General features: G+C 45.2%; 1 protein-coding gene across 1 annotated transcript in view; it reads right to left on the reverse strand.

The window, feature by feature from the left end:
* Window positions 1–25398, reverse strand: part of WDR11 (WD repeat domain 11) — a 2002440-nt gene that overhangs the window by 1821074 nt on the left and 155968 nt on the right. Inside the window, exon 2 of the mRNA XM_044056072.1 lies at window positions 23478–23589. Coding sequence (XP_043912007.1) covers window positions 23478–23589 — 112 coding nt within the window. The remainder of the gene's footprint in view (window positions 1–23477; window positions 23590–25398) is intronic.

The following is a 25398-nucleotide window of genomic DNA, read 5'->3' on the forward strand; positions in this document are numbered from 1 at the left end:
ACAACTGCTTTAAAGTGCCTCAATCACTCTGTATCCAATGGCCAGTGTTCTGCCCAGCAATAAAATAAACAGCCTCTGCAAGGCTCGAACCCAGGACCCTGCACACCACAGACAAAGTGATTTACCACTAAGCCATGCCAGATGTACATAAAGCTTATGTTTTCAGAAACATATCATCAAGCCCAGTCATGCAACAGTACGTATGTGTGTGTGTGTGTGTGCGTGTGTAAATATATTAATATCTAAACACATACAACATATCTATATATGTAGATATATATATATATATATATATATATATATATATATATATATATATATATATATATATATATATATATATATATATATATATATATATATATAAATATATATGAACATATATACATGCAAATGTCTACATCGACACAGATATATCTACACCTATATGCCTACATATACGCAGCAAGTTACATATTTGTACGCAGATATATATCTATGTAGGTACAGACATAGTTATATATATGTAAGCAGATATATATGTATATATAGGTATATATGACCATACATCTGTAGATAGCAATGGTAGATTAACAAAAACATATATGTCCACATGCACCGTTAATGGGGTTGAGAGGCCCCAAACAATATACGTCTTGTACGAATAGGCATACCCCCCCCCCCCACAGCCAAACACGTCCGTCCCGCAATACACTACCAAGTGTTACAGATCCCATAACCAGGACCTGACACGACATGGGCACAAGATGTTAACAGATGTTACTACATCCTACCTGTATGATGTCAGGTTGGTATTGGTAACATAACTTGCAGTACAGTCTGCCTCCCATAGGAAATGTAAAGTGTGGAAGCTATCAACATCCCCAGGATGCATATACACAGACACATGTATACAGATATATATATATATATATATATATATATATATACATAGATAGATATACAAGTGACTACACATACACACACAGATATATGTACAGTAAGATACATATGTAGAAGGTGTACACAATATGGAACAGCCACTATGCCTACAGTTAACACCATAACAACTGGACACTGGATAAGCCACCCATACAAATGGCATTTGGTGCCTGCAACATATACCCACAGAGAGGCCATAGGATAAAACACCACACACAGGTTTGCAGAAATGGAATACTTTTATTTGTGTACCAGTACACATGTATATGCCATGTCGCATAGCTGTTCAGACACCGACATCCATATCAACAGACTAATGCAACTGTGAAACAGTTATATTAATACAGTAGTCTGGAAAGGTCCATGACTGTTGCTGTCCAGGCCAAGCCCACCAAATCATACAACAGTGAAGAAAGACTGGGCCACAGGATACCACACGATCAACAGTAAGTGATGCAGGTGTATAGTTCAGCAGCCTCTATGTACACTCTGTACACAATCACTAGGTGGTAAAGACTTAATTAGACCAAATGGGATGTAAATGTTACATAACAAGGCATGACTGACACCATCACAAGCACACTGGCAAACAGAACAGTTTGTATGGCAGGAGGCAGTAGGCCTGCAGTAACCCACTTTATGTAAGTAATGTAAAGATATGTGAAATGTATGGTACTGTACATCCAGATACCTTAAGGTAGCTCTCTCCTGATACCCCCACATTTTAACAGCCTAGGTTATGTATGGTGCACCCCCCCCAGACTCAATAATACAGGGCCATATACCACTGTTACATACACTGGCCTCTAGAATGCATATGGGCACACATGTATTGTGTAGGTGAAGCCCACACATATATGGCCCCAGCCCCACCGTATGTGTGGGAGATACAACAGTAGTGGACTGGTGGCAGGAATGGCAGCGTGGTATACGTATATGTGCATATGTATCAGTATCTGTATATGTGTAGACATATAATGCTCTGTATATGTATATATCTGGGTGTGTATATGCATATCTAGTCTCAACTTCATAGTGCAAGGGGATGTCAGGTTTGTAAAGCAGGTATATTAGTAGACTATTGCTACTGTAACAGGGATTGCCTTCACAGACATGGTGTGTGTGGGAGGTGATATCTGCTTTTCACGTGTGCGCCTTGGCTACTGACAGACATCCTAAGGACATCATAGTACAGTACCGCTGCAAGCACATAATGCTCCTGTGGACTACAGCAGAGATATTGGCCAACAGATGTGGACATTCTGACATACTATGTACAGTCCAGGGGTATACACAGAACCCCTTAGTGCAGAACATGTGGACCAAGCCTGACAATATGGATGTTAACAGCCATGTAGATGGGTATAACACATAACGACTGGTATACATTCACCCCCATAAGTTATGCATTCACACACCCCTGTCTGTCCTGACACATAATAACTGCTGGTACAGAGGTGCCATGGCCACATACTACCCACTAGATACTGACATACATATGTACAGCATCCCACCACTCTGACATACATGACTGTTAAGGGAGGCCCAGCAGCAGTACATCTGGCAAGATTCTGGACATGACATCTCACGGGGTAAGTACACTAAGCTGCTAGGCATATAACAAAGCACTGTGCAGGTTACAGGCAGACTAGCTCAACACTGGCCTACATCTCCTATGGGGGAATACACATGTACCTGCATATATAGCAGGCTCTACAGACATGTCACAGCACAGGGTAAGATACACCTGTGTGAAAGTGCATAACCACTACCAATGTGAACACAGCCACATATGGCAAGCTAGCATAATATTACAGTATATAGACTGTCCAACACCATCCTCATATGTGCCACTCACACACTAACTCTACATATACTGGGCCGCTACACAGTGTGGCCTGATGCATGTCTGTGGTATGGGACATGTGTGTATATGGCCCTACAAACATGAAAGCCAATACGGTAACATACAACATGTAACATCAGATAGGACGGGACCAAGAACAATGACATCTACCACAATCTGTACACAGGCCAAGGTACGTATTAACAATACACACACTGTCGACATTCACCATAAGTACTCAGACCTCAGTACTGTACAAAGTACAGTTGTGTACACTTACCATAAATGTAGATGTTCCAGTGTATTCACTGTTGCAATCATTACATTTGGGTAATCTGCTGGCAGGTTGCCCTTAGTCGGCCTGATTAACAAAGTCTTGGGTCCTGCGTCAGTTGCTGTCCCTTTTTCCATGACATCAGGTCGTCAGGGGTATAAAACATGCAGCCGATGCCATTACATTAGTTTTTCTTGCCCCAGATGTCAGGTGCCCCCCAAATGGGGAGCAAATAAAATTAAAAACACAAAAAATATACCTCCAATCCCAAAAACAAATACACCAAAAGGGCTTTTAAGCATAGTGAAATAAAGTAGAGGTATAGCCAGAGAAAAGTAGGGGGCTAAATGGAGGGTAACCAGGACTGCAACAGTGAATACACTCGAACATCTACATTTATGGTAAGTGTACACAACTGTACTATGTTCTTCGTGTTTCACTGTTGCATTCATTACATTTGGGTAGATTCCCAAAGCTATGGTTGGGTGGAGGGAATTATACAGCATTAGGACCAGCTATAAGGCCCTGCAGGACAACAGTGGCAAAGCCAGCTCTGGATTTAGAGAAAAGTGGTAAATGGTAATGTTTGGTGAACGAACTGAGCTCTAGGTAGCAGCTTCTAGAATGTCCCTGGTAGGAACACCTCTGAGAAAGGCTGTAGAAGTAGATGTAGCCCTGGTGGAATGGGGTCTGATCCCCTGGGGGATAGTTTTTCCATGGTGCATACAGCAGAAACAAATACAATGGCTTATCCATTTGGAAATGGTCTGCTTTGAAATAGCCTTTCCCTCTGCACCTGCAGCAAATGCCACCAGCAGTTGTTCAGATTTTCTTTGAGATTTTGTCCTGTTTAAGTAAAATCTAAGTTGCCTGTGTACATCCAATGAATGCAGAATCCGCTCCCCCTTGTTCTGTGGATTGGGAAAGAAAGTTGGCAAATGAATGGTCTGATTAAGAGCCACACTGGATACCACCTTAGGCATGAAGGATGGATTGGTCCTGAGAGATGCCCTGTCGGCATGAAAAATTATGAAAGGCTCCACTGCCATAAGAGCCTGTAATTTGGAAATCCTTCTAGCTGAAGTGACTGCTAAAAGAAAAACTGTTTTCCAGGAGAGAAATTTTTAAGTCTGCAGTAGCAGCTGGCTCGAAAAGAGGAAAAGTGAGTTTTTCCAATACAAAATTGAGGTCCCAGGCAGGGGTTGGAGCTCTCCTGGGTGGTCTTAAGTTTTTGGCCCCTATGAGATGTTGCTTTAGCACAGGATGAGAGAAGAGGGGAGGTTCTGTGTTGTAATGCGCTGAAATGACAGAGGCATGGATTTTTATGGAAGAAAAGGACAGGCCCTTGTGAAGCATCGCAGTTAAGTATTGTAAAATCTGAGGAATGTTGGGCACTGCTGTGCTTATCCCCTGAGATTGATTCCAGGCACAGAATCTTTTCCATTTGTCAGCATAAGATTTTCTAGTGGTAGGCCTTCTCGCCTCCAAAATGACATCCATCACAGGTTTGCTGAGGGATGCTATGAGTGAAATTAGGTGATTAGCCATGCTGCAAGATTCAAAGTTTGGAGCTGAGTGTGCAGAATTTGGTTGTTCTGCTGAGACAGTAGGTACGGTGTCTGAGGCAGGTGCCACGGTGGAAGGTGCGACACATTGCGCAGGAGTGGGTACCAGTTTGGCGAGGCCAGTCTGGAGCAATCAGAATCATTTTTGGTTTGTCCTGCTTGACTTTTAGTAGAACTTTGGAGAGCAGAGGCAGAGGGGGAAAGGCATAGAGTAATAGGTTTTTCCAGCTGAAGGATAGAGCATCCCACTTTCCAGGCTTTGTTGTGATGAGTTCTTGTGCAAAATTTGTCCAACTGATAGTTCTGGGGTTAGACAAAAAGATCTATGTCTGGGCTCCCCTCATTTGCGTGCCAACATGTTGAAAATCCGTGGTTCCAGTTTCCATTCGTGTGAGTCCATGAGATTTCTGCTTAGTTCGTCTGCCAGAGTATTCAACTTTCCTGGCAGGAATTGAGCTTGTACTTGTACTTGATAGGTCAGGGCCATGTTCCACAATGCTATGGCTATTCTGCAAAGGGGGTAGGAGTGTGTACCCCCCTGCTTGTTTATGTACCACATAACCATGGTGTTGTCTGTCTTTATCATTAATTGTCCTGGATGAAGGCAGTCCTTAAAGGCTGTTAGTGCATTCTGTACAGCTAGCATTTCTTTTTGATTGATATGAAGGTGCATTTGATTTTGGCACCATTTGCCCTGAATGCACTTCCCTGCCAGATGTGCCCCCCAAGCATAGTCTGATGCGTCTGTAGTTAGGGTTTGGGCGGCAGGGGGTGGTATGAATGGCAGTCCCTTGTTTTGGTGGCAGGCCTCTGCCCACCACAGGAACTCTAGCTGCAGGCAAGGTATGATAAGAATCATTGTTTCCAGGCTGTGACAATGCTGACTCCATAGACTTTTTAAGTACCACTGAAGTTTCCTCATATGTAGTTTTGCATATGGAATTACAAAAATGCAGGAGGCCATGAACCCCAAGGCTTGCAGTATTTGCCTTGCAGAAAGCAGGGTTTTTGTGACCACCTGTTTGAAGCAAGTCACCAACTGAATTTGCTTCACTAACATAAAGAAAGCCATCTGGGCAGTTGTATTCAAGCTTGCACCCAGGAATGTAATTCTTTGAGAGGGTACCAGTTGTGATTTCTTTTCGTTTATAGTGTGCCCTAGACAAGTGAGAACCATTTTTACAAACGCCAGATGGTTTAGAAGAGTGTCCTTGTTTTCTGCCTGAATTAGACAATCGTCCAGGTAGGGATATATTTGAATATTTCTTTGCCTGCAAAATGCAATTACTGGAGCCAGGCACTTTGTAAAGACCCTGAGCGCAGTAGATAAGGCAAAGGGCAGTGCAGAGAACAAGAAGTTATATACTCACCGTAACGTTCGATGTATGTAGTCCATCTCGCCTCACATTCTTACCCGTGGGTTCAGAGCCGAATGTCGGCTCCGACTCAGCCAAACTTTTCTAGCTCAAAGTCTTTCTATTGGCTGGGCTAAGATGGTATCCCATGCTGCACTGCTCTCTATCCCCAGATCTAGTTTACTGTGAGCACCAGCACTCATTCTCCATGCATAACAACACCTAAAGAAAAGAAGAACAAACCAAGAATGAAGGGAGCTCTGAAACCAGACCTAACCTCCAGATCCTCCAGGACGGGGGAAGGAGGGAGGGTAAGTAAGAATGTGAGGTGAGATGGACTACATACATCGAACGTAATGGTGAGTACATAACTTCTTGATGTTATGTAGTCCAATCTCGCCTACATACTTACCCGTGGGACAGCATCCCCAGCACCTAAATCCTGGGAGGCTCAGTGAAAAATACTCCTGAGCACTGTGGAACCAAAGGAAGACCTGCCCCTAGATAGCACATCCAATTTGTAATGAGTAACAGAGGTGTGAGGAGATGCCCATGTAGCTGCAGCACAAATATCATCCATAGACAATCTGGCCTGAAAAGCTGTAGATGTAGATACAGACCGAGTAGAGTGAGCCTTCACCCGGAACAATAAATCTTTACCCCCTGAGGAATAAATAAAAGAAATACAACTGGAAATCCACCTGGCCAATGTGACTTTGGAGACAGGAGACCCAGTTCTGTTTTCTGAAAAGGAAACAAACAACTGATCAGATTTTCTGAGGTCTTTCGTTCTGTGCAAATAAAAACGTAATTGTCTGTGCACATCCAACTGATGAAATTTGAATTCTGCCTGGTTTGAGAACTGGGGAAAAAACACTGGCAATTCAATAGATTGGTTAAGGTTACTGACCGACGCCACTTTGGGAAGAAAAGAGGGGTTCGGTCTGAGAGAAACCCTGTCCTTATGAAAAATCAAATAAGGGGGTTTGATTGATAAAGCTTGAAGCTCCGAAAGGCGTCTGGCTGACGTGATGGCTACTAAAAAGACAGTCTTCCAAGTTAAGAATTTTAAATCGCAAGTGGCTGCAGGCTCAAAGGGGGGTGAAGTAAGACCCTGTAGAACAAAGTTTAAGTCCCAAGGCATAACAGGTTCCGATACCGGAGGACAAAGTAACAACGTGCCCTTCAGGAAAGCCTTACAGAGTCTATGTGCCATCAGGCTAGGCTCGTCTGCGACATGAAAGGTAGAAATCACAGCCAATTGGACTTTAATGGTTGCGGCTGTTGAACCCTGGTTAAAGAGCATAGACAAGAACTCCAATACAGACAAAATTGGAGCTGTGTAAGGGTCAATCTTTTTGGCATGCGCTCAGATTGAAAACCTCTTCCATTTGCTATAATAAATCTTCCTGGTCAAGGGCTTATGAGAGGAAGATAAAATATGAACCACCTCCGGTGAAAAATGATGAAGCCTAACTAATGACGGAAGTGGAGTAGCCAGGCTGTCAACCAGGGGGTCCGAAGAGAGGGATGGAGCTGCTCTGACATGTGTGTCAGGAAGTCTGGTTGTGGCTCCAGAATCCAAGGAGCGTCCATAAGGTAGGGATGGAGAAAGGGGAACCAAATTTGACGAGGCCAATGTGGGGCAATCAGACTCATTCTGCTTCCCAAGGATTGTGCTTTCTGAATTTGACAGCAAGGGGACCGGAGGGAAGGTATATAGTAGACCGGAGGGCCAATCGTGGACTAGAGCATCCCTGGGTGACTCCCCCCGAGGGGGGATCAACATGAAGTAGCTGCTGCATTTGGCATTGAGGGGGCTGGCAAAAAGGTCGCAGCAAGGCTGACCCCACCTGTGGAAGATCTGTTCCGCAACTTGACAGTTCAGGGACCACTCGTAAGGCATCAGAATAGCTCTGCTTAGCCTGTCTGCGATCAAATTGGACTTCCCCGGAATGTGCATTGCCACCAGAAAACATTGGGAAGACACTGCCCACTACCACACTCGCATGGCTTCTCTGCAAAAGGGGTAAGACTTGGTTCCTCCCTGCTTGTTCAGATACCACACCACTGACATATTGTCTGAGTGAACTGCAATAGTCCCAAGAGGAAGAAAACTCTGGAGTTCTTACAATGCTAATAGCACAGCTCTCATCTCCAGGACATTGATATGCAGATGCATCTCATGCTCTTGCCACGTGCCTTGAACTGTCCTGCCTAGATAATGAACCCCCTCCCCATCTGGGAGGCATCCGTGGTCACCGTGGCAACCAGGGGCGCAGGAACGAAGGGCTTTCCGGCATTCAGGTTGTCGGTGCAAAGCCACCAACTGAGATCCTGTTTGCACCTGTCTGTGAGGAGAATAGGGTGAGAAAGTGGAAGACATTGAAGAGACCACTGGGCAAAGAGTAGCCACTGAAGGAGCCTCATATGTAACCTTGCCAGAGGGACTAACATAATCATAGCAGCCATTGTCCCCAACAGTTGGAGGACCCATCTTGCCTTCGCTCTTCTCAGAGGGAGCAAGGTGTGAACTTGCTGTTGTAGGACTCTGATTCTTTCCTGTGGTAGAAATGCCCGCATGAGGACAGTGTCTAGTTCAGCGCCTATAAAAGTGACATGCTGCGAGGGCAACAAGGCAGATTTTTCCCAGTTTAATGTGATGCCCAACTGTTGACATAGGTTGATAGTAGCGTCCCTGGTCTGAAGTAGTAGACGCCTGCTGGTGGCAGTAAGGAGCCAGTCCAGATATGGAAACACTTGGAATCCCTGACGTCTCAGGTGAGCAGTCACTACTGTCATGCATTTGGTAAACACCCTGGGGGCTGTGGTGAGACCAAGGGCAGGGCTCAAAACTGAAAATGACTGGCTCCCAGCTGGAAGCGTAGGTGACTTCTGGATGCCCTGTCCATCTTTATGTGGTAGTAAGCATCATTGAGGTCGATGGAGCACATCCACACTGCAATCTATTCTCCCATTGTTGGGAAAAGAAATGTGACCATTCGGAACTTGGACTTTTGCACGTGGGTGTTCAATTGACTGAGATCCAATATGGGTCTCAGGTCCCCTGTCCTTTTCAGCACCAAAAAGAATCTGGAGTAAGTCCCTAATCCAATCTGGTCTGAGGGGACATGTTGTATGGCTCCTTTTTCTAGCAGCTTTGAAACTTCTGAAGCTGCGTAATCCCTTTGACCGGGTGGACCATCCGGGATTTTCTTGATTGGAGGGGGATTCGACGAGAAGGGAATGACATATCCTCCGGAAATTATTCGTAAAACCCATTGATCCTGGGTGATCTTGCCAGGCCTCCGGGTATAATGAGATTCGACCCCTGACTGGCTCCGGAAACGCACAGTCGGGCCTCCCATCAGGAGCGGCGGTAGGGAGAACCACGAAAGGAATTGCGGTCTCCTGAGTTGCGGGTGCCTCCTCTGCCCCTAAGATGGCATCTCCCTGAATAACCACCCCCCCGCCTCTGGAGGGGGGCTCACCTTGTGTACCGGGAAAAAACCTCTGTGATTTCTTGAACCACATTTTGCCACCCCTCTGGGCCTTGGGATAAGGCCTAGAGGGAAGGGAAAAACAGACTCCTACGGCAGACAGAGTTTTTCCCTCCTGCTCGCACCTGGTGAGAGTGTTTTTCACCCTGGTTCCGAACAAAGAGGAACCATCAAAAGGGGCATCGGTGAATGAAGACTTGAAGGCCTCTGCGAAATGACAAAGGCGCATCCAGGCCTGCCTCCTAAGAGCAACTCATGAACTTGCTGCCCTACTCGCTCCTTCGGCTGCGTAGGAGAGTAGCCTCATGGAGGAGTTTGCAATGGAATTGAGGGTAGACAACTGAGCGCTGACTGTCTGAGCCACCACCTCAGAAACGTTACCCGTGAGAGTATCTCCAAGCTCCTTGAGGAGATCTCTCTGGAGCCGTGTAAAGTGTAATAAATAATTCAGTGACTGTAAGGTAAAGGTCGCTAAAGAAAACGTATGCTTCCCATACTGGTCCATGCTCCTAGACTCCTTGTTATGGGGATGGACGGTGGAAGAAGTCTCGGCTAATTCCTTCTGAGTGGCAGCTGCCACCACCATGGCATCCACAGGGACTCCCTTGGACAAAAATTCCTTATCAGGAGGAACAGATAAAAAGTTATTGGGTCTCCTGGAGACTGGTTCCACAGAGTCAGAGGTTTCCAATACCCTTTGACAAACCAAATCCAGAAGCTCGTCGAAGGGTGTACCCAGGAGGCAGAGGGATGAGCACCAAAGGCCTTCAGGAAGACAGACTCCTCCTCGGAGGGGGCTTTGGATGGCCAGTCACCTCTTTGCTTCAAAATCTATAGGATGTCAGAGAAAGAAACATCCTCAGAGGATAACTTGGGGGACCCCTCCAATTCCTCGAGGTTGGTGTCCGATGTGAAAGACTCATCCTCGGAATCTATGTGCTTCCTCTTGCACATCTTCTTTCTGGGTGGCTCCTCAGGCAAAAATTCTGAGGGGCCCTCAGAAATGTGGGGACCACTCATGGGGGTACCCTGAGGCCTTGGGGCTCTACTGTCTAGAGATAGAAGGTGATCAGAGACCTGCACCGGTGTAGTAGGGGACAGAATGACAGACCTGCATGATGCCGCTGACGACCTGGCCAGGGCGCTCTGCACGGCCTCGAAGGCTGGTCCCCCCGAGTCCGAAGAAAGACCAACCTCCGAAGCCACGACAGGAGTCAAACTTGCCCGCGCTGAAGCACCAAGAGGAAGACTAGGAGCAGAGAGGTGTCCCGAAGCCTCTCCCTTGGGTCCGACCAAAGAATCCTCAGTCCTGAACCCCGTAGACAGCGCTGACAGGGTCGGAGCTGACATCGGCACTGATAACCAAGGAGGGGCTGTCGGAACCGACCTAGGGACATCACAGGGAGCCAAGCACTCTGGCTCCAAAAGCTGAGGGGTGCTCAGAGGAGCAAGTATCGAAGCAGGTTGAGGGTCAGAGCTGAGAACAATTTTGCCAGAACCGGTGACTGAAGGAGTCTCTGCACCACTCTATCGACGTCCACATCTGATAAGGTCCTGGAGGATTTAGAGGATAGAGAAAGAGACTTAGACCTCCTCTCCAAAGGGGACCTGCAAGGAGGAGATAATGGCCTAACGTTAGGCGATCAGCTCCAAACAGGTTCCAAGAAAATTGGAGCAGAAGCAGGTTCCATAACAACTGACAATTCCTGCGGACCCAAAGACAATGGAGCTGAGGATGTCGAAGCAGACTTTGCTATTTTCTCCGGTGGCTCCGTGGAGACTGATGGAGCCGGAGAAATCTTTTTGAATCATTGGTCTGATGAGTGATGAGTATAGGGAGACTATGACCTCCCTTGATCTAGATGAGAGAATCCCTTCATGATAAGGTGGGCAATGGGTCTTCTTCCCTAACTACTTTAGCTACATGGGTGTCTGAATGACAGACTACTATCAACCCCCCCCCCCAGGTCCCTGATCTTCTTCTCTCAGTGGGACTGCCTTTCCCTCATCAAGGCTTTTGGTGACTGTCAAAAAAAAACAAGTTTAAGTTTAGAATCAATGATCTGCAAACAAAAAAGCCACTGGGATGGATCAAAAAGTGCATAAATTCCCTATGTTTATCCCTTGAGGTCCATTCCCCTCCCTGGCAGATGAGGCGGTCCCATGGATGCTGTGTTTTTGCTTTGGAGAGCAGTTCTCACTTGGGCGTTGGAGATGTTTGGGGGGCTGCAATGGTATAGATATCTATATTGGGGAGGGGGAGGGAGTTTGCACTGAACCTGTCAGCCAGTATGTTGCAATGTCTGTAGGATTATAGCTAAAGAAGGCCTTATGATTGTCTTTTGAGTCTTTAGCTATTTTTTTCTCTCAAATTTTTTTTGGATGATGTGATTTTTTCTTAGTTTTTACTATAGTGATCAGTGTTTGGGCTTGAGTAGTGTTCCCAGTCTATATTAGGTAATTGAAAGTCACAGTATGTGATGGCTTTTGAGCCTGCTGGGAATATCTCTAGTGTTTTCAGGAAGGATGTGGAGGTTCCTGAGTTTGTGCTGGCTTGTCCAGCACATCATCCCAACAATTTGGGACATTGACTGTGAGGTCTATGTGTTGCAGGGTGTGTGTTCTGAGGTGGTGGTTGTTTGGGTGTCTGGCGGTGGCTCCTGTTTTTTTGGTTTTATCTTTGATCAGAGCCGAAGTATGTCTGTATATGTGTATGTTTGTGTTTTGTGGGAGGAGGAGAGGGTTGTCTGTGTACATGGGCAATTGGCAACTTTTTCCAATATTTTTCAGGTCAGCCAGCTGAGCAGGAGAGGACACTAGCAACTGATCCCTCGACATGCTAAGGACTAAAAAAAAAAAAAAAAAGAGATTCCGGGGGTGGTGACCAAGGTGAGGGGGGTTGGGTTTTTGGGGTGCTATCTATAAGAGGCCAGATCAAGGTAATAAGTACTGTAGGAGCAAGTGCTAGTTTTTAATAGATAAAGAAAAGTCTAAGTGGAGAGTCAGTAGAGAGAGGATTTTTTTAGGTATTAGAGAAAGTGCTAGTGCTAATTGAAAGATAAAGGCAGAATGCACTCTGCAGTGTGCAGTAGAGACTTAGAATGATATTAGGTAACTATGATAGTAGGTAAGGTTTTTACCTGTTTTTAAGTTATTGTTTAGTGAGAGTTACTATTTTAGAATTAGTTTAAGTTGTATTTGGTACTATATTTTTATGATTTTGACTGTAGGATGTACTGTAGGATGGCCAATAAATTTAAATAATTTTAGGTGGTTGATCACAAGGATTGATAAGTGATGGAAGCGGAAAGTAGAGATAAAAAAGAAGATACACAGAGAAATGAGTGGTATGAGAAACACAGAAAGGAGTAGTATAAGAACAACTTAAATGGGATTAAGAAGATTTAGCCTTAGAGCTGGAAGCACTCTCCAGACCCTCCTCAAAGGAGGTTTTCAGAAGTCCCTTCAAAATCAATTTATTCTTCCTTTCCTGAAGAACTCTCAGACTAAAAGCATGACAGAAGCTGCACGACTCCTGGAGATGAATCGCTCCCAGACAATATACACAGATGGAGTGTCCATCGGTAATGGACTTCTTGTAACTGCACCTAGAGCACTTCCTGAAGCCCGAGGGCTTGTGCTCCTTAGTATCTTTGGACATAGTTAACCAACAAAATTAAAGTACCAAGACAATCAAATACTGAACAACAGGACCAACAGTCAAACAGTCGCAAGGCGGGGAAAAAACTACAACACACGAAAACCACAAGATCTCCAAATTAAACGATCCTTAGACAAAAAACACTAGGGAGAAAGGACTAATACCTCTAATTTAAATGGTACTTAGTTCTGGTAAACTTAAAAGACACCAGGAAAGCAAGGGGACAGACTAGGTCCTCTAACCGAAAAGGGGCCTAGCCCGTTGGAAACAGCTAGTGGGATACCTCAGAAAAACGATCCAAAACACAATATTTTCATAAAACAAGACTTGAACACACAATAGCTATTAAAATAGCTTTTTGTTTGCAACAAATTTTGCTGATAAGGAAGAAAAAGGGTACTTAGCCACAGCCAAAAGCGAGACCACGTCCGAGCTACATGAGTGGCAAATGAGATCTGGGATAGAGAGCAGTGCAGCATGGGATACCATCTTAGCCCAGCCAATAGAAAGACTTCAGCTAGAAAAGTTTGGCCGAGTCAGAGCTGACATTCGGCTCTGAACCCACGGGTAAGAATGTAGGCGAGATTGGACTACATACCATCTGGTAATGCAAGTAGCCTGCTTTGAAGCGGAGGTATCTTCTGCAAGATTTCCTGATCGGGATATGCAGGTAAGCCTCTTAAGTCTAGAGTTACCAACCAGGCATCTTTGCCTAGCATAGGAAGTAACTGGTAAGAGTCAGCATCTTGAATTTTGGTATGTCCAGAAAGGTGTTTAGAGTAGACAAGTCCAGAATTGGACGCCATGATTTGTCTTTTCTGGGTAACAGGAAAAGTCTTGAATAGAAACCTTGTCCCTTTTCCTCTTCTGGTACTGGTTGAATAGCCCCCATGCTCATGAGGGAAAGTACTTATTTCTGGGCCTCTGCTCACTGATTTGGGGCAGGTCTGGCGATCCGTTTGGAATTGGCAACGTGTGGAAATGGAATCTGTATCCCTGGGATACTATATTTAAAACTCATTTGTCCTGGGTTATAAGTTGCCAGTTTCTTGCATGAAGAGCCACTTTCCCCCCCAAAGGGGTGGCTAAAAGGTAATTGCTTGGTAAGTGTAATGGGAAGTCATTGAGACTGCCTACTATAGGGAGGTGTCTTGTTGTTTCCAGATTTAGAAGAGGAGGCACCCCATTGTTTTGTTCTGAAAGTCCCTTGTGACTGAAACCTGGAGCCTTTGGAATGTCTAGGTTTGACTTGAGTGGCTCTCGAAGGAACTGGAAAGGACCAGTTCTTAGTAGGCCAGTGCCTACTAAATCTTAAAGGTTGCACTTGTAAGAAATCTTTCACAGTTTGCATAGACTTAGCTTTATCTTCCATCTTTTTTCAAACTTCTTCAGCCTTATTACCAAAGAGATGGTCCTGTTGTAAAGGAGCATCCAACAATTTTGCTTTAACATGATCAGGCAAATTTTGCTCTTTAAGCCAAGCATGCCTTCTTAGTACAGACCCAGTTACAGCAGTCCTGCAAGAGGCCTCCAAAGAATCAATAGCACATTGCAAAGTATGTTTTCCAACTTGTTCAGCTGAATGCAGTAAATCTTGTAAATCTTTGTTTTCCACACAGTCAGAAATTAACATCATTTTTTGTTTAAGCAGTCCCATGATATGCTGCTGCTACTTTAGCATATGAAACTGACAGTTTAAAGCCCTGATTGCCAAGGTTGCAGAAGTGTAAACCTTCTTACCCCATCTATCCAGCGCCCTGGAATCTCTATCAGAAGGGGTAGGATTTTTAGCAACAGAAGCCTTAATGTCCTTGGGACCCTGAGAAATGGTTTCAGGATCTGCAACAGTATTTTTGAAATGGAATTTGTGGGAGTCAGGAACCCTGTAGTATCTGTCTGGCTTACAAGGAGCTGGAGGCAGAGAATCAGGAGCCATACTAGATTCTGAAAAAACATCATCAACAATGTCTAGAACAGGAGGGTACAGCCAAAGGTCTATGCTGACGAAGAAGAAGAAAATCCCTAAGCCTCTTTTTAGATTCAGTGAAATACTGACTTTCCCAGTGGAAATGTTCCCTTAAGGTATGTAAAGTTTCCCCAAAAGAAAAATCCTCAGGGGGAGAAGCAAAAGGAATGGAGTCTTCTGCATCAGAATCCTCATAAGTGGGTATAGGCAATTTCCTGTTCATTAGAAGAGTCAAAAGAAATAGAATCCTGTTCAGAAGATTCATAATCAATGTCTTGCCTAGGCCTCTTAGAGGGGGGGGGGGTTGGCTACCCCTGATCAGAGTAATTAAATCTTCAGACATTTTGATCATTTGTTTTTTTAGGCATGGGGTCTGCACGTGTGGCCCAGGCATCATTTTTTTAGGCATAGGTCGATATTTTGGCCTTAGTTTTGAAGATGGTTTTGGTCTAATATACAAATCTGTAGGCCTGAAACCACCCTCAGAAGTCGGTGCCTGAACAGTGGCTCCGGACCCATCCAAGGTAGAGACATCCACGGGTTCCATAATTGAAGCATCTCATGGCATACCGGACTCTGAATGGGGCTCAGTAGAGGCCTGCAAATCAGAAGTAGTGGGCATCAGGGGCTGCGAAAGCGCCTCATTGAGTTCCGGCGAACTGGCGACTGGCTTAGGAGAAGCGTCGTCGGCAGTCTTGGACCTCAAAGGCCTGTCTCTGTCTTCTTCTTTGTTTTTTTTTATGTATTCTGGAAGTCGGATTGCTAACCGACGACATTTCTGGATAATTAAAGAGTGAGCCAAAATATTTAGAAGCAAAAATGTACCGACATTTGATAGTGCGTTGATTAAATACAGCACAAAACCGACAGCAAGGTACATTGTGGTCAGGGCCTAGGCAAGAAATACAGTACAAATGAAAATCCTTATGAGGTATTTGCTTCCCACAAGTAATGCAATTATTAACTTTTACTGACATCAGTAAGGAGCAAGAAAAAGTTTCCCCAACGGGGTACTTAGCTTTTTAGTTGAAGACTTCGGATCTGAAACTTGAAATCGAAAATTTCAGGAGTCGGCCGACCGGCACTTGCCAACTGCTTCTGCTTTGGGCACCGCGCAGCAAGAAAGACAGATGTAATGGCGTCAGCTGCATGTTTTATACCCCTGATGACCTGACGTCATGAAAGAAGGGACAGCAGCCGACATAGGACCCAAGACTGTTAATCAGGCCGACTGAGGGCAACCTGCCAGTAGATTACCCAAATGTAATGACTGCAACAGTGAAACACGAAGAACATCCACAGAATGTCCAGGTAATGTCATCAAATATAACCCCCTACTGTACATAACATGTATAGCAGTCTGATATCTCACTGGCTTATCAGATATGATGACACTAATTATGGTGTACAGCACATATGCACCTCTTAATGCATGACATATGTACAAAGAGTGACAGAGTTGTGGCTGGAAGCACATACACAGGGCCAATATTGACATGGTGCTGTGATAACATCATGCATTTACATTTGTAACAGGGTTTGTTGTCCTCACACTACCTTCTGCAGTTCAAAGATACATGCTCTGTGGGTAACGCATGAAACCAAAGGCAACACACACTGCCCAGTCTGCAGATGACCCTACAGATGGGGAGTCCTCATAAACATAAAACTGACATTGCAGGTATTAATACATATAGGACAGCCATATCCGTGCACACCCCGTTAAACCAACATTACTCCGAATGCAATATAGCAGCACTTAATCTGTAGTCAGGTCAGACACATCCCCTCCTGTGTGTTGGCCTGTTTCCACAGTGTATGTTGTCAGAGATAAATCCCCAATCCATCTGAGATGCTGATTGCCAAAAAACAGATAGAGTTTCTGATCACAGTGAATGAAAAGGCCCAACACCAACATGATGTTCCTAGATACTAGCGTGTGTTTCCATGCAACTGGCTATGGGAATGTTACTACAGCTATTCCACATGCAATCAGCTAGGGGAGGGCTGCAATTCGTGCAGAGGTCATCAGCTGATCATGAGCATTACCTAAAATACACATGCTGCTGACTAAGCAAAGCAGGTGTAGGCCTCCTCATCCATCAATGAGGGAGTGAGAAAGGCAGACAGAGGAAAAGACAAGTCAGGGAGGGGTGGGAAAATAAAACTTAAGCATGTTTGTGTCACACACCTACCAACACAGGGTATCAGCCCCCCGACAACTATGTAGTGCTATCACAGTTCCATGCACTTATTGGATGCGCCACATAGGTTACCTGTTGTGTAGCCCTCAGAACATACATGTGATGGAGAGTGACATCTGCAACAGGGATATGGTAGCTATACGGTAGGTGAAGTACACGTGCCTGTCTGCATGAACAGGTGCCAGTGTCAACTAAGTAACACTCTCACAGGGACACACACACATTGACACACTTGGCAGGGCCAGGATTACAACTCATCACTAGTGAGATTGCCAAAACACATTACCATGCATGTATCACATGCACCACACGGATCATACAGATGTTATATGGGCAAAGGGTATTGGAAGGTGTCCGACATCAGACAGCATGCTTCAGTATGCCAATGGGGGTTGGAGTGAGTGTGGATGTGATCATACCCATCATACAACACACACACAAACACACAGGATGCCAGTACTGACATGCATGGGTGCATTTCTGCACGGTTGTGTGGTGGTCGACTGTGCCAGATGGCTATACAAGGCTAGGTGATGGGTATACCTTGGCATTAGGCCACATGACAATGGTCGGCACTGTGGCTCAAGGCTGAAGTTTCTGCATTTGCCCACACAAGTGGGTATTGTATCCCCATCCAGTCACCTGGGTGACTATTGTGTGTGGCCAATGCTGTGCATCGCTTGCCATGTATGTGTTCCTTAGTCCATGACATGGACGGTGTCTGGGATGTGCACACCTCCCACATGCATGTACAGTGACGTGGAACTGTACCTGGGGTGTCTGGTCCATGTTGTGTACACAGAATATCATCAGATGTGCCAGTCTTGGCCACCTGTGGTGGGAACTGGTAATGGACAGCAGGTTTACCCTGCAACTACATTGATAGCATGCTAACAGCATTCCCTGGTGTGAGTGGCATCTGTCCATACAGGGCATGTTTTCAGGCATGGTATGTCCTTTGTGGGTCATGTGATGGCACCACGGGTGTTGCAGGTGTCCAGTGGGGAAGGTGCGATGTCTGCATGTACGTGCCTATTGGACAGATGGACAGGGTGCCATGCCCTTTTTAGCCCACTGCAATCACTCCATAGTTACTATCAGTGGCCAATATGCAGTCTACTACCCACATATTGGCTGCTGCTTAGGTGTGTGTGTGTGTGTGTGTGTGTGTGTGTGTGTGTGTGTGTGTGTATGAGACGTGTTGATTGTGCGCTCTGAATAATACTGGGGTTGCTAACTGTGATTGCCTGGCCTTGATGTCACATGTATGGGGTACGGATTTGCACCCCAGCCTCTTGGCTATTTCACATCTATTATTCCTGTGCAGTGGACATTGTGATATACAGTAGGGCCACCATATAACAAATTTCCAAAACCTGCACCACATTGGGCCCAGGTGTCACTACACAGACATTGAAACACACACAAAACATCCAGAACTGCCATGGGTGGGAATATAACCCTACCAGAGTTCTATATCACACTACAGCAGTACACAGTTACAGGATGCGCTACAGAGATTACTGGGCTACAACCTTCACAGAGGTGTATTTCTAGGTTGATGACATCAGCAGCCTTGCCAAAGTTGAGCATTTGAATTGTGGGGAGTGCGACTACCCTAAAAAGCATTGCTCTCTACACAGACAGATACACACACACACACACACACACACACACACACACACACACACACACACACACACACACACACACACACACACACACACACACACACACACACACACTTGCCATGTCTGAAATTAGAACACCTACCCAACTAATTTATCACACTACAGCAGTATGCAGTTACAGGACACGCTATGGAGATTACTGGGCTACAACCTTCACACAGCTGTATTTCTAGGTGGATGGCATCAGCAGCCTTACCAAAGTACTGCATTTCAATTGTAGGGAGTGTGACTACACTAAAAAGCATTGCTCTCTACACAGACACACACACACACACACACACACACACACACACACACACACACACACACACACACTTACTTGCCAAGTCTGGGATTAGAACCCCTACCTAACTAGTTTATCACACTACAGCAGTACGCAGTTATGGGACATGCCACAGAGATTACTGGGCTACAACTCTCCCAAAGATGTATTTCACAGTGGATGACCTCAGCAGGCTTGTCATTGTACGGCTATGGGGAGGGCAGTGTTTGTGTGCATGGGCCATAACCCATTCATTTAGAGGTTGACACACTACATGCGGGCACACACAGGATCATATTTCATGAGGTACGTGTATACAGATGCTAGATGACACCTTCCTTGTACAGTCATGTTGCACAGCCAGCATGTGCACCACATAGTACAGACTATGTGGTGCACAGCTGGCACGTGCACCACATAGTCTGTACTGCTGACCGATACTGGTGGCTAGTATATACAGTGAGTGACATCTGAACCTCATGTGGTTGTGGCCCTTTGGCTGTTTGCTGGGTGGGACAGGCCTAGATAGCTCCTTATCACAGTCACCCTCTTCCACACATCTATGTACGTCCACCTTTGGCTTATTATAGTGTGTTGTCCTTAGATATATGTCTGTATGCCTGTCCACTGTGTATGCAAAGCATGTGTGGTGCATACTGAGGAGTGTCTGCACTAACATCTGCAACTGCCAGTTATGTCTGGTCCACTGGTGTTTGCGGACAGGGCCTTCATGTGTTTAAGTGTGTGAGCATGCCCAGTATGCCTGTCTGTATTGAATGTGTCCAGGTAGTCTGTATTGCAATGCTGACATATGTGTTGAACACCTACAGGTAGCATACCATTTCTGCAGGGTGTCCGTCGATCACATGGCATTGACTGTTACATTTCTACATGGGATGGGGGGGCACACGTGCATATTTCTACATTTCTTCACAAGATTGGGGGGGGCACACCTGACTGTCACTACACGTCTACGTAGGGTGGGGGGCACACCTATTTCTACATGTCTACACAGGATTGGGGGGGCACACCTGCCTGTTACTACATGTCTACGTAGCGTGGGGGGGCACACCTGACACCTGTACACATTTGCTATGACTGTACTGGTATTTCAGGTACTCCATTTCATTCTGTAGTCTTGCCTATCATGCTGCCTAGAAGCAAACCAGTGTACTATAGATCTTAGCTTTTATTTACCTACATATTAGTTTCAGACTTCCTACCCATCAGAACTGACATCCCACTGCCTGACCTGCTGTTGTTTGTCTGTGTAGGCCTGGGGGGGGGGGGTTACCCATAGGCATCATTCAGAGGCCATAGCACAGCCTTTGTTTGTGTTTGTCTATACCTGTCCTGCTTGAGTATATGAACCCCCCTGACTGGCATGTGTGAGTCACTTACCTTGTGGGTGTCCCAGTATTGAGGGTGGTGCTGCAGGGCTGCCTATGTTGGATGCACATAGTACACTCCCTTACACATGGTTGAACACAGGTAGTGTAATGTTTGGCATCCCTTTTACTGTATGTGAAAGTCGAAGAGAGTTGCATTCCCTGGGTCCCTCCTGTGTCAGTGTATGTGCTATGCATTGCCTCTTTACCAAGGGCAGGGCATACTGGGCATGCCTCCTTCTGCCTACTGGGGCAGGCTCAGGTTGTTCCTCCTCTGAGTCAATCTGTGCCTGTGCAGGCCTTGCCAATGGTGGGGGGCTGTGTGGCCCTGCCCCGTGCTGTTCCTGCTGCAGCTGTTTCCACAGGATCATATTGTGTAGCATGATACATAAAAGGACAATTTGGGTACATGTAGCTGGTGAGTACTGCAAGGCTCCATCAGATGTGTCCAGGCACCGGTACCATGACTTGAGCATCCCAAACACATGTTCTACTACAATTCTGATCTGTGCATATGCCTCATTATGGAGTTCTTGTTCGGGTGTGTGTGCATTTCTGATGGATGCCATCAGCCACGGCTCCAGTGCATATCCAGCATCCCCCACTAGGTGATCATCAGCGATGTTCCCATTGGCAAATCTATGGTACAGCTGCATCAGATGCCAAAAGTACGAATTGTGATAGCGTCCAGGGCAGCCAGCACACATTCATTATTATGGCCTGGGCATCGCACACGACCTGGCAGTTGATGGAGGGGAAGCCCTTGTGGTTGACATAGACCCTGCCCCGCTCACCGGGTGGTGCTTTGGTGCGTATGTGCATGCAGTCTATAGCACTCACTACCTCAGGGTATTCTGCTATTTGGTGGAACAGTTGCATATTGCTGGCTAATGCCTCACGGTTGTTGGTGAAATATACGTGCTCACTGACATGTGCTGACATGGTATCCAGGAACTGGAGTACCCTGGATGCTGATGCCTGTGAGATCCCCATCATATCCCCAGTTGGCCTTTGGAAGGTACCTGTAGCTAGTATTCTTAGGCCTACACAAACCTTGGAATACACTGGGATGGGTTCCCCTCTGTTAGCTGTGTGTGTGAGGCGTGGCCGGCACAGCTCAACAATTTGCTGTAGGAGGTCCCTGTCCACCCTATAGCGCTCCACTATCTCCAGCTCATGTAGCCCCTGGTAGGTTACCCTGGGTCTGTACACTCTTCTCCGTCCTCTCACTGTGGGTTGGTCAACAGCATTAACATCCACACCACCCTCAGCCTCTTCCACAAGTTGTTGTATGATCGCTATTGCAGCCCCTATCATTTTGCTATTGTGAGTGTTAAAAGTTCCCTGCTTGCTTACACCGGTGATGTGGAGTGTGGGAAAAAACAGAGGGGAAGGTGTTTGCATAGTTTATAGTAGTGTTCTGGGCTGATCTGCTGCCTGTGTAATTGGCTGATTCTGATACATTTCACCTGCCAGCTATGCTAGTTCTCATTGATTAGCTTCCTACTGCTGTTTTCCCTTCCCACTGCCTTCCGGTTTAAGCCAGGGGGTGTGCTGTGCAATCAGAGTGCTCAAATGTGCACAGTGCTGCTATTTCCTGGTTTAACTTTTGTTTTCCGCCTTTAAAACCCAGTGCGGTGGCATACACACCCACTCAGGCATTGTAAAGAGTGCTAGGCAGGTTTAGACACACCTCCTAGCTTAGTTGTGCTAAGCTATGTGCAATCCCAAGCCACAGGGCTCCAATCCGCTTACAGTATGCCTGACACACACCCCCATAGTGTCACCTAACTCCTAGGCTTGCACTAAGCTACTCCTACTCTTACACTGTTGGGACCTGACTCACATGCTGGGGAAAACTGGGATACACTATCCTTCCCCTCATTTGCATAGGATTGCCTGCTAATGCATAGTTACATGTCTCACACTGAGCCTCCCCCCTTAGCAACCACTGCTCATTGGCCATGTTGTCTTCTGCCTGCCACTGACATGCATGGCAGAATACTGATTTTAGTTATAATGCTTAATTTAGGTTCATTTTGCTATTTCTCCCCCCCCCCCAATCCCATTTGCGTGCCGCTGCCCTATGCTTAAATAGCCGAGATTGGCTAAAAAAAAATAAAAGTTGCTTTTTGTATTTTTTTTTACTGCTTGCAATGCCAATGGCCTTATATTTGGCCACTGGCATGCTTACTACATGATATGCAGCCATTATTTGGAGCTGTCACAGCTCTGTTTTGGATTTTGCAGAAATGTATTTGGTTACTAACCGAGTACATTTCTGCAGATAGCACTGGTCCTGCACGGACGGTTGCAAGCTTCCTGGATTGCAAAATCACCTCATTTGCATAGATTTCTCCTGCAAATGGGGTGATTTGCATACAAGGGCTTAGTCCGTGCAGGATTATTGCAGAAGTGCTCGTGCACGCCCCTGCAGGTTGTTTCTGGATCGCACAGCAGACATACTGCCGTGCAAGCTTTAGAGAATCCGGGGGATTCTTTCTAGCTTTACAATCAAAAAAGAAGACTCAGTTTAAAAGACAAATTCACCTGGCATAAATTCAAAGTGGGTAGAAAAGCAGCATGACAGAAAAAAAACAGAATAAACATCACAAAAGCATAACTCGAAAGACCAGTTTTCATGGACAGCAGCTCTGTGGCACTGCGTGATTCAAATTAATAATTACTGCTACACAGTGAGCTGTTGCTAACTCTTATTAATGTGCACCTGAAGTTTTTTTTTTTTTTTTAAATACAGATGTGACCTGTAATTCAATGCATAAACTTTAGTTAAGTAGCCTAAATATATTAACCCCTTCATCTGTTACTTAAGATAATTCTTACCTTGACAACATTGGCTTTGTGCCTTTCAAGAACCTGTAAAGTCTGGGCAGTGCTGGGATCAATCACAAGAACCAATGAATGACATCCATGTGCAATAAGTCCTTGCCAGCCCCTACAAAACAAAAGCATCAGAGAAAGTATGTTCTAGTGTGTGCAGCAACAGAAGACCTATACAAGTGTATTTATCACAGCTTAATACTTTGCCTACTAAAGCATAAAATAGTTTAGTGTTTGGGAAGGGGGTCCTACTACTCCACTGCACAACATTTTGAGTCCAGATTCTGTTACTTGCAGCTTTGGGTATATTATTCTGAATTTTAACATGCCTTTACTTGCAAAGAAAATGCATAGGAAAATGACTTGTGGCAGCACTCAATGGAATTTGGAGATTCACAATGACAAGAAACAGAACTCCTGCCCGGCTTTTTTTTCAGCAATTCATTTGACGGACCATCTAGCCCATCCATCTCAGTGTTTCTTTCTTTTTTTGATCTTTTAAGAGACTATTTCGTCAGAAAAATTCATATTTGATGAGATTTTTAGTAGCACTACTGCTTGAGCATTCATCTCCAAATTAAAATTAGTTCAGTCATTTCATGGCAATGGTTTGATTGCTGGGGTTTCTTTTGCACTTCTGCATTCAGCTACTAAGTTTCTTTTACCTACATTTACTACAGTAACAGTTTAAGTTTATACGTGTTCATAGGATCATAGGAAGTTACTAGGCTATTGGCCCTGAGGCCCTTGTAAGCTTAGCCAAGAGTTTAGCCCATGTTTAGACAAGTCAGCACCCAAAGCCCCTGTCCAGCAGGGACACAGGTGGAATCCCAGGAGTGTACTTTGTTTCCCATCCAGTTATCTAGGCTGGGTTTGAAAAGGGATCACGAAGTACTCTGCTTGACGTAGAGAGGGAGTCTAGTCCACAAACTGGAGAGTCTCCGGGACACAAATCTGTCCTGCCAACAAGTCTTCTTAATGGCACAGACCAGGTTGACGTTGCGCATGCAGGTCAGTCGAGTGGAGCTTAACTTGCAGATATGCAGCAGTCACTTCAAGGTGGGGTCAGAGATTGCTCTGCATGTCAGACAGAGGTCACCTCTGAGGAGTCTGTTTGAAACGCAGTAGAGAAACTGTGTTTCAGTTTTATTGTGGCATAATTGTTTTTGCTACTCATTTGAGTTTGCATACTAGCACAATAAAGTAGGATTTCTTTCATAAGCTGAAATCTGTCTATAATTCAAATGTTAGTTAAATGCAAGGAACTGGCCAACAGAACAACCCAAATTGGGTGTGAGTACCAGAGGATTAACCCACAGTTGGTGTGTGATAACTACATCCAGGAGAGGGTTACTACTAATACACGACATTATTTAAGAAAGAAATTGCTTACTGTTCTTAAATAAAGTTTTTGTATAATGGTGCTATAGTGTTCCCCTGCATTCTTCCTTGTTTGCTGACGTACTGTGCATGCATATGGGACTTACATTCCCACAATGGCACAGTGCAGAGCAGGAGAAGCAATTGACACCCATTGCTGTTTTTATTTTTATTTTTCCATTACCTACTCTTAATGCAAGAAATCTGAACAAAGCCCAATATAATGGAAGGACAACGGTATAAAAATAGGGACAGGTTTTAGAAACTTAGAAAGTTGATGGATGTAAGAGTGCACTTTTGGAAAGATATGAAGGCTGAACCTGAAATGACTGTCATTATATAATAACTTCAATCCCCTGTGGCAGCCAGAAAACTACAACTTTTATGAGGAACAGACCAAACTATAAGGCAAAAATCTGAACATTTGAGAAGCAATCAGTCAAAATTTTGTGAGGGACAGTGTGGAAAAACAAGTAAAATCAGGTACATTTGTGATTCTTTAGTTTTGCAGAATATATCTGATTTTTCTTGCATTTTGCTCTGT

Source organism: Protopterus annectens, chromosome 14.part0 (assembly GCF_019279795.1).
Source record: "Protopterus annectens isolate FY-2018-M chromosome 14.part0, PAN1.0, whole genome shotgun sequence".
Classification (NCBI taxonomy): Eukaryota; Metazoa; Chordata; order Ceratodontiformes; family Protopteridae; genus Protopterus; species Protopterus annectens.